The sequence below is a fragment of the Copidosoma floridanum genome, unplaced genomic scaffold, assembly GCF_036245765.1.
Source record: "Copidosoma floridanum isolate Cflo_tuat_1 unplaced genomic scaffold, Cflo_Japanese_pri ptg000005l, whole genome shotgun sequence".
Taxonomy (NCBI): domain Eukaryota; kingdom Metazoa; phylum Arthropoda; class Insecta; order Hymenoptera; family Encyrtidae; genus Copidosoma; species Copidosoma floridanum.
The window spans coordinates 6,117,107-6,128,145 of record NW_028321882.1 but is presented as its reverse complement, the minus strand read 5'-3'; the positions used below and the strand labels follow the sequence as shown (position 1 = coordinate 6,128,145).

Genomic DNA, 11,039 nt, shown 5'->3' with positions numbered 1-11,039 from the left:
GTTTTTTCGTGTTTGTTGTACTGCAATTCCAAACTTGCAAGTTTTGTTTACTTTAGTAAAGAATTAGTGAAGTGTAATTGTTATTTAATATTTTTAATAGCAACACCAGTAATTTACAATTTTATAATAGCATCATTTCAATAACTTAACTTAACGCTACATGATACAATTTTTATACCGACTTTTGTATAAAACTTTTCATATAAGAAGTAAAATTATAACTTTTATGTGCATAAGAGTCAGAAATATCATGTTGTTTATCAGGCACTCATAATCAAATGTCACATGACCTAAATGCTTAATAAATATACTGCTTTTGAGAAGTTTTGTTATAACCACTATATAAAAATCAAATTAATAGGTTCTAACAATGAAACATCAACAAAAGAAGCTGACTTCGAAGCTGCTGTTTCAGCAACTGGATATGGAAAATTCCACTATCTCTTGTACTTGGCCGTGATTCCCGCAACATGGGCATCTGGTTTTGATACTTCAACTACGTCAATGATAATTCCATCTGCGGAGTGTGATCTCCATCTAACTCTTTTTCAAAAGGGTGTTCTAAATGCAGCAGTATATGCTGGTAAGTTATGTGTGTTTTATGATTAATTGCAGACTGACAGTTTAATTCATATGAAAATATGTTACACATTATGATGTAAGGAGTTTAAACAAATATTATTTATACTTTCCATTAAAAGCATTTTTTTTTAATTAGTCAGAAAGCAACCGCATTATGGAATAAAAAGCGGGATGGACTTACTTTTTAACTAGGTAAATGTTTGAAAATTCTTACGTTTGTATGAAAATTATTGAAAATATAATTTTAAGTACTCAATTACATGCAAAGTCAGTAAGTTTATTTTGTACTAAAACATTCTTACTTTTGAAGTAGGTAGTTTAAATAAAATGAAATTCAGAAACAACCATATTTATACTGATAGCAAATAAGTGTTTTAAAAATCTTAAACAGTTTCCAATATTTACTTTTTTGCTGAATAAATTCTAACAAAAAATTTTTTGTGACACTATCAAAATAATAATTTGCAAGATAAAATTTAAGTTATTAAAATAATGAAGTTCGACTGTAGAATCTAGAATTTTTTATTTTATTAGTTGGTACGAGTTTCTTAGATCTTATTTTGTAAAAAGTTATATTAACTGAGAGACCTACAGATTTAAAGTCTATCACAGATTTCGCAGTGATAAGTGTTAGTGGCGTTTAGATAATAATCAAATGAGGAGTAATAAGACTTTTGAGTATGTTATATAACAAGAAAACTTGATGCTGTATTTGTAACTGTACTGCTTAATCCTTTGTTTTGAAAACAGGCACACAATCACAAAATTAAATAAAAATGATTGAAGGTAATTAACTCTAATAAGTAATCATCAGACTGGTACATTAAAAAAAAAAAACTAAACAATATCCATCCTAGTAAATAATCAAAATGTGTGATCTTGCTTATTATTACAAAATAACTTTGAACTAAATACTGCGAATTTCAAATTTATTTATGAAAACTATTTTTTCTGTAAAAAAGTTTGGACTATCACAGTTTATAATTAATGACTCTCAACAGAAAATGAGCATTTGAGAGTCGTGAAAATTCTTCTATTGTTAAATCAAATACGAAGATGAAAATTAAAAACTATGTCATTTTGTCAAACTCTAAGAGAAGCTTCCTGAAATTATCAAAACAAAAAAAAGTAACAGCAATGCTACAACCATTGTTGCAACCCCAGTTTTATGAAAAAGTGACATGATTTAGATATTTAAGAATTGCGAGTTTCAAACTTTTATTTGCTGTTCAATGTCTCATAGAGAATGAGAGTCTTCTATACTTTAATTGAAAGGCACAAAAATCATCTTTGATTCATTGGAACTATTATTTTGTGAGAAGTGATAAAAATCATAAACAAGAAACTTAAACAAAACAAGTGTATCGTATTTGGCCTATTCTGCATAAGAATTGATAACAATAGCAAGCGATGAGCTGTAAGTTTTGCAAAAATAGTTTTCTACTCAAGTTCAGAACTAGTTTTTACAGTCTTAGCTGTGATAACTGAAATAGTTGGCTTCCTTCACATGAGTTCAAACACCTGCTCAATGTGTACTAGTTGTCAAGGAGTGTTTCATGCTTACATGTATACAGAGAATTGAAGTACCGGGAGCAAATCTTTCATGGCAGATCCTAAGTATGCAGAATGGTTACTTCACCTTGATAAGCAATTTAACTACGTCTAACCTTTGGATCGAATTTTGCTATGGATTTGTTGAAGTAAACACAGCTACAATACAAATTTCAAAGCACAGCTATGTTTATCAAGTTGAAAAGGAATAACTTTGAACAGGCAATAGTTAATTTTTTTAAAAGCTTTTTAAATTGATTCAAGTAATAAATAAAATGAATAAGAATAAATAAAACAACATTAATAAATAAAAGTTTGCCCTGTTTCTTCGAGCCATCATTCTGTGGTAAAATATTGGACAATTAAGTAAAGAAATGTCAGCATTCAATGTTTTGATACGCAAATCATGCATCTAGATATATATTATATATTTAAGTTACAAGGAAGACATTTAGCGATTGAACAAAGTTTTGGCGTCTACTTCTAAGTATAAGTTTATAAATATTTTTATTTTTATCTTTTATGTCAAAGCAGATTTTTAAGATAGTCTGCTTTTTTTTTTAAGTAACAAGCGTAATATCTTTAAATTATTTACAACTTGTAACACTCTACCACATTGAACCATTTTTAAATTAAAAAAAAAAAAAAAACCAAAAAAAAATTATAAAACCGACTAGTGCCTTCAAAAACTACTTCACCTAATAAGCTATTCGTTTCAGTACGTTACAGAGCTATCATTTTTATTTTAATCCTAAGAACACCATGCTCTATTTCTGTCCCAATTCCCGCGTTTTTGTTTGAAAAACTTCTGCATAGGAATCAGCCAATAAACTGTTTTTATTTTTTCCTTAAGTTTGTAACCTATTTGGTAGAGTCTGTTTTTTGTACTGATGACTAGGAGTGATTGCAAAATTGTTGTTATCTCAGTAAGTTAACATAATTGATATATTTATTTGGTTTTGACTCTTATAATTAAAACGGTTCTTTGTAGAGCCATGCTTACTTCTGTGTCTTTTTGTATTATAACCGCTTGTTATTGACATACATCAGCAAAAAACCTTGCATCTCAAATTTGTCATCCTTTATGAACAAGAAGGACAAAATTCACACTACTATTGAAAGAAGCTGTTAATTACTTTGTATCAAGCCACTGGATCATCGCTCAAAAATTAAACTGCCAAGGTAAGTACCACATGTCCTAATTTTTTGACTGGTAAACAAAGATATTCTCTATTTTTTCCACATCTCTTTAAAATATAATAAAAACCTTTTCATCATTAATTAAGATGCGCTGTATGCTTTGATTTACTTGTTATCATCTGTTATCCATACAAATATTAACAAACTTTTTTTGACTTGATAGTGTGACACCAATTTAATCTAATGACTGATTGAAATTGCTTCTAAAAATAACATAAATGTCTTGCTTATAAAGATCTTTGATATAATTTGTTAGATGTCAAACGAACTTAATAAAGTTTCTTTTTCGTATTCGAATAAGTACATTTAAGAGTTTTAATGGTTTTTGTATAATGCAAAGAGAAATCAGAGAAACTTTCAAAATGGCTTGTTAGTATCTTGAAATCGTGAAATTTTTTAAATAGCTTTTACACATGATTTTTGATTTGTATAGCAATGGAGCTTACAGTCCTTTAACATAAGCTCTTGTATCATACAGAAATAGTATGATTTATAAATTTATGTACAAACAAAATAAAAAATACATGTATACTTTGTTGTGATAAAAATTGATGAAGTCCAGATCTTATACCATAGTAACATTGATCTTTTAACTATTTTATGCTGTTAGTAAATCTTCTCTTAAGTATTATTACAATTATTTAATATTTAATTAATAGCTATGCAATGGTTATTATTATTTATTTATTTTTTTTCTAAAATCTTCAATAAATTAAATAAATAATTTTTGTCAACAATTATAGTTATGACCATGAAAACTTACCTGTATAAAAAGTTTTTTGTTATTTAATTATACCTTTGAACGATTATATTTTTCTCAAACTGAAACAACAGTTTTAACTAATTAAAGCTTGCCAAAGAATTATTATGGATCCCATTTTTTTTTGTCACTGTGTGCCAAAACTTTTAAAAAAATGGATGCTGTATACATGTATCACTTTTTTCTGCCCTCTCGTCCGGAAAGTGACATTTTCTTAACCACTACGCAAAAAGTTGCCGGTTCCCGATATCACACAATGGTCGGATTTGGTTTTTTTTGGAAATCTAATACCTTGAGAAAAAAACCAGATAGAAGTTTTTTTTTTCATTTTCTTTATTATTTCATTCTTGTTTGTGGAAAAATACTGCTGAAGCAAAAAAAACAAAACCTAACAAAAAAGGTAGCATTAAACACGAATTTTTTTTCATATTTCGTTCATTCAAAGGGATGAAAAACTAACTCTTCTTTTTACTTAATTTAAAGTTTATTATATTTTTATACAAAAAGTTTAAAAAACTCTTAACACCTAACCTCCAATTTTAGTTGAATGTTGATTTAATAAACTTCTTATAAACAGAAAAATGTAGAAGCATAATTTTTTACATCATTTGGTTAGTGCGTAGTAAATTTTAAAAACATACTAGAAGGTCATAACATCAAAAGCTAATGTGAAAATTATCATTAAACTGTGAGTTCAAGGATATTATGCCTGGACAAAGACATAAACAGCTGATTTGTTTCTTTATTCTCTTTAAAATATATTTCACGAATGTGTTAAACGTTTAAAAAAGGTCAAGGACCAGAACCTAACCTCTAAAATTTTATACGTTTTGCCAATGCGAACATTTCGAATCATGATTTTTTAAATATTATTGATATTTAGTATAACATTATAAAAACGTATTTAGAAGGTCATGATATTAAAACCTAACTCATAAATTAGTCTTAAAATGTTAATGCTTGGATATCTCGCCAATACAAAGAGATAAAAAGCTGATTTTTTTATTTACATCCTTATATATTATTTAAATCAACAAAAATTTTCAAAAAGCCCAGATATAAAAATCTCAGCTTAAAATCTTCATTAAATAGCAGTTTTATGCATTTATCACAAACGCAAGCAGCTGAAAAAAATTTTTTTCCTGATTTTTTTGGTTTTAGATATAGAATTAGGATAACATACTAAGAATGCCAAAAACTTAAACCCTAACCTAAGAATCGATCTTAACCATATTTTTTTAAAACCTTGCTACCACAAACACATAAAACGCTACATTTTTTTTTGGTTTGCTTTCTTATTTTCAGCAGAAATAAGAAAAAATTTTGAAACGACACAAAAATCAGAATGTATTGAAAAACATGAATTAAACGTTAATTGTATGAAAATTTTGAAAACACAAATAGATATATGCAAACTTTTTTTGACATTTCTTCAATACTTAATATAGATTTAGAAATAAAATTCTTAGAAGCCCAGGGAATGTAAGAATTATCTAAAAATTATTATTGAATTCCATTTTTTTGATAACTTGCCAGCACTGACACATAAAGGGCGAAATTTTATTTTAAATAATCTTATTAACGACAGTAGTAAAGATAAATAAGAAAATTGCCTGAAACTAAAATCTTTTCCTACAAATTTTGTATGGAATTCTTACTTCATGGATATTTTAGAAATATTAATAAGTCGGACGTAACAGTTTTTCATCTTACAGCTTTCTTTATTGTTAAGCCAAAAATAGACAAAGAAGAGGCAGACTTATCAATAAAATACTGACTTTTTGCGGTACTAATGATACAACTGCTTAAAAATTTAAATAATTTACAATTTGAGCATTTTATCCTGAGTAATTCTGTACACTCTCCCGTTAATTAATAGTATACTCAATCTCTATTTCATGCTAGTAGTCTTAAGTAACTCAATATGCCTGACTGTAATGTATTTACTTTTATTTGATGACTTAATTACAATATTTTCTAAAAACACTAAATTAACAATGAATGTATCCTTCTGTTAAGCTACTGATTTATTTAGAAAATGAACAATCTATGCCAAATCAGCGTAATACATGTTCTTATTTGCTAACAGTTACCTGTGAAAAAATAATATAGTTGTTAAAAATGTTAAGTAAAGTTAGCCAATGAGGCAAGTTTGCATATTTTTTACAAAGTTAAGATACATGAATACCCACAAAACACAGTATTTTGATGCAATTTCACAAGAAGTACGTATTTCTTTACCTCGTATAAATTATTGTATAATTTTTAATGACTAGGAAATAAAAATAAAGAAAGTTGACAAGGCTGGCTGTGAGCATAATTTTTTTTTTAAGAGTAAGAATAAATTGGAATTCCTGTAGTATTCAACAACAGTAATAATTTATTTACTTATTTTAAAAAATATTTAAAAAGAAAGATGTAACTAAATACGCAAGCGCATACATCAAAACGCTGAAAAACCTATACAGATAATGTAAAAAAAAAATAATTTTCGTTTATGGTATAGTCTACACATTATTCTTACTAACTTTTTTTCAATTTCGTTACTATCAAAAGAAAATTTATCCGAATACAAGCTGTACTGACTATCCTGTTTCGTAGATCAGTCTTTAACTGTGAGATCTTCTTAGTGATTTTTTCACATTACGTGATATGGGAGAAAAAAATACACTTATTTAGGTATTACTATTTGAGTTCACGAAGTTATTAAAGTATAATATAAATGTGCAAGTAGGAACCCAATTTCTTGTCTTTCCGATACTTGTACGTCATTTTACATGAATAATGGAGAAAATGAAAAAAATTTATCCATTTATCTGCTCACGTTCTGGTGATTTCAGAAAAAGTAAGGTTAAATAGTGATTTGTTATCTTCAAAAACTATATAGGATGAAAAATGAAGTATAAAAATTTGATCAATCCATAATATACAAGACCAAGAGCTTCCTAAATTTTTGTTGTTTTAGTTTTAGGGTTCCAGCCGTTCTTTTGTTGGTTAGAGATTTTTATTAAAGATAAACAAATAATCAAAAGATAGATTTCTTTGTTGATTAACTTTTGTATGATATATATATTCCTGTATTAAATGGAAAAGTAAGAAAAAAAACTAATTATCCTCTATCTGTTTCTGCTGGGAACATATCCAAGAGTTAAGGGTTTAAAGCTAAGTTCTTAACGTTAGGATTTTTCAGTAATATTAAGATCTGAACATTTTTGATTGGGGAGCTTAAAGGTTATTGAGCAAACCTCATGCAATATTCACATAATATTCACCTAACAATCAGCAGATTTTAACTCACCACATATCAGGTAATAATCAGCTAATGATCAGGTGATAATCATGTGATTATCAGCAAATAATTATCATCATCATCAGCAGGTGATTTGCATTTGAAGCTCATCAACTGAGTTGTCTTTTTACACCAGAAATAGAATAAACAAAACTTTGAATAATAACAAACCACTTAATGTAGTTAATAAGCTATAATTTTTTTTTACTAATTTAAACTGTAATAAGCCAAAAGCAATGGTTTGGTATTACTAATGTAGTAAGATTTTTTTTAATCAGCAGGTACAGAGGTGTCATATACTTAACTTCGCACTAGGAACCTGTTTAAGTATTATCATAAATGTTTGTATATATATCTAATGATATTATCTGGTATTAAAAATTTGATAAATTGGTAGTAAATAAAAATTACATTAAAAATTTTCACCTACTAAACACTAGTATATTTTTTTGTAGACAATTTTTCTAAGCTTTAATAATTTATTTTTAGGGTGCTAGTACTCCGGGAAATCCTGAAAGTCAAATAAGATTTGTCTAAAGTTTCTAAATAAACAATAGACAATTTATTAAAAACTAACCTCTCTGATATTTCACAGCATTAGTAATGTTTGCGGTGATTTAAATTAGCAATTAACAAATATTTAAATTATTAAAACGTACTACTACTAAATGTTTACATATACTTTTAAACAGATACAGATTCTTATTAAAAGAGATTTGTTAGTTCCTGATAGTTATCGTGGCCAAGTTTAATCCAGAATGGAAAAACTTCACAAACATTGTTCGTGGTTGGAAGAAAATCATTCGCTTGGGTTTTATACTACATGTGCGTGCTCTTTCTCTTCATCGATTTCAACATTTATTAAGTTATTTATGCAATGCTTTTTGGAGCACCACCTCTGTGTCGCACTTTTGTTAACGATAACAAAGAAGAAGAAAACAAAACTCGACTCATTGAATTTATAAAGCAAAGCATGAATCCTCAAAATGCTTTCTATGAAAAGTGGTTAATGATGTATGATGCTATGATTGTCCACTGTGCAGATAAAACTAGAGCTGAATGTGTCAAGTGTAGCGTAGAAGTATCTTTACAAACTATTGTTGTAGATAAACACCTTAAAAGTGTAGCGCATCTTCAAAAGAACTGCGAAAGCAAAAATCAGAATATATACAATGTGTGCTGCACTTGATGTGTCTTTTCTAAAAACGGAAAAAAAAGTTAAGTTTTTTAAATCCACAATATCTGATTCGGATCTTCTGAAAAAAATAGCTTTAGGTCGATTCAAGTGTAGAGAAATTATAATGAACGTGCTTGCCCCGTATCACAAGAAAAAACTAACGGCTATCTTAAGGACCACAAAATTTTCAATTTTAGTAGACGAATCGACGGATGTTTTAATGAAATCATACATTTTCATAAATGTCAGATATGCAGATGAAAAAAAAAAATTAAATACGAGAGACCTTGTGAGACCTAATTTCAGTATACGATCAGGGAAAAACTTCCATTGCTAACGCAGAAACTTTATTTGAGAAGATTATGGAAGCATACCACTTAGTTGATATTAAAAATATTATTGGATTTTGATCTGATAAAGCTAACGAGATGATTGGTGAGAAAAACTCTGTAGCATCAAGATTAACAAATTTGTTACCATATATCATTACGGTAAAATGTGCCTGTGATCTTGTTCATCTTTGCACCAAGGATGCATTTAAAGTAATTCCTACATAATGTATCGAGTTAATGAATTTAATGTACACTTATATTTCAAGTAGCGCCAAACGAACAAATAAGAGGGTTCAAATGCAAAAAAAATATCTCGTCGATCCACTTAAAATTTTAAGACCATGCACCACGAGATGGTTGTCCTACCACTCTTGTATTCGGAGAATCTTGCAAAGATGGCAGGCACTTCAAGAATTATTCACTGAGAAATTGACAGACCACACTGCAGAACGAGAAACTTTTCTCGAAGCAAAGGAGATATTGACAGCGTTAGATGATCTGATGACCAAGGCATACTATAGCTTTTTAGAATTATCGCTATCAAAGTTAACAAGAGTAAATGAGATATTTCAGGCTAGTATCGTATTATAACTGAAACTGAAAATGAGGTGGAAAAATTGTATGTGGACTTTTTAAAAACTTACATGAATAATGAATACATTGACAATCTTATAAAATAGTCTCATAATTTGGAAGTTGATTCATTAAATGATACTAAATACAAGGACTTAGATGACATGAATCTTGGTAAAATGACTGAAAGAATACTAGATAGTTCTGATCCAAATAAAAATTCCAAAAAAGATTTTAAGGAAAATTGCCAGACGTTTTATGTAGAGTTGTGCTTGCAATTAGAAAAACACTTTAAATTTGAAGTAAATAGGAACAAAAATTTAAATGTTTAACATTCTACTAACGCTTTAAGCTCAGAATTCCATGAAAAATGCGAAACTTTTGATGAAATGTTCCCTTTGTATAAGTGCATCATACATGAAAATGATGAAGAGTTAATGAAAAGTATTAACGAGGAGTAGCAGAGATTATTAAGTTTAAATGTAGAAGTACCGTCAGGAGAGAAAAATCGAGTACATAAATTTTGGATTCACATCAAATCGTTGAAAAATACATCGTCTGTCGTTTATTTGTTTCCAAACATATCAAAATTTTTACTTGAAGTGCTAAGCAAACCTCAGTCCAATGCCACGCCCGAAAAAACATGGAGAAAGTTAAACAATCAAACAACAAAACTGAGAAACCGTTTGCTCTCTATAACCATGCGTACAATACTTTTTACAGCACAACTTGTGACAGATAAAGGTGGTATTGAGAATGTTACGGTCGAAATCATCTCTAATTGACAATATTAGAAAGCCAATACGAAATTCTATTAAAAGAAAAGTCAACGATAATGATAAAATTAGTGAACTGAACGTAATAATTTTAAACATAATTTTTCAAGATGTTATCTACAAAAAAAGGGCAAACAGAGAAGTAAAGGATGTGGTACACTTACCTTGATTCTCAGAAAATAATATGGAAATTTCAGAAATGACAGCAAATAATTCAATTATCAAGAATAATCTAACGCAAAAGACTTGCAAGACTCAGGCATCAGGCATTTCTTACGTCATATTGGAAGATAGCAAAATATTGAGTGATTCAGTTGAACGTTTAAACAAAGAAAAACTCTATAAAATTAGACCACGTGTAATTGACTGTGAAACCGTCAACACACGTAAAACAAAGAAACAAGAATGTACATTTGCTCATCAACTACGCGAATATGATATAAATGAATGAAAAGCACTAGCTGATCAAGTATTTAGCTTCAAAGAGAACATTCTTAATCAAGAAATACTTATTTTAAAAAATGGTATATCTTCTTATTGATTGTATTACACTCAAGGTGTTAATTTTGCATATGTTAGATACAAGACTAGGCTATATCATCCTATTAAAAACCGTATAAAAGTTAATAGTGATATTTTTTTTTCTAAAGATCATGAATTCCAGTTATTTTCAAAAGGTTTTCAAATACTATTTAAAACCAACAGAGATGGATACGTTTATGGTAAATATATAGATACATTTGTCACGCAAAGAAAAAAGCAGCGGAAAGATACGTTTTTTGTTCCAACACAAACTTCT

The 11,039-nt window shown here is 28.4% G+C and overlaps 1 protein-coding gene across 1 annotated transcript in view; it reads left to right on the top strand.

The window, feature by feature from the left end:
* The first annotated feature begins 294 nt into the window (after positions 1-294).
* The window catches only part of LOC106645104 (uncharacterized), a 368,821-nt gene continuing 358,076 nt past the window's right edge, over positions 295-11,039 (top strand). The window contains exon 1 of the mRNA XM_089598080.1: positions 295-583. Within this exon, the coding sequence (XP_089454206.1) occupies positions 295-583 (289 nt within the window). The remainder of the gene's footprint in view (positions 584-11,039) is intronic.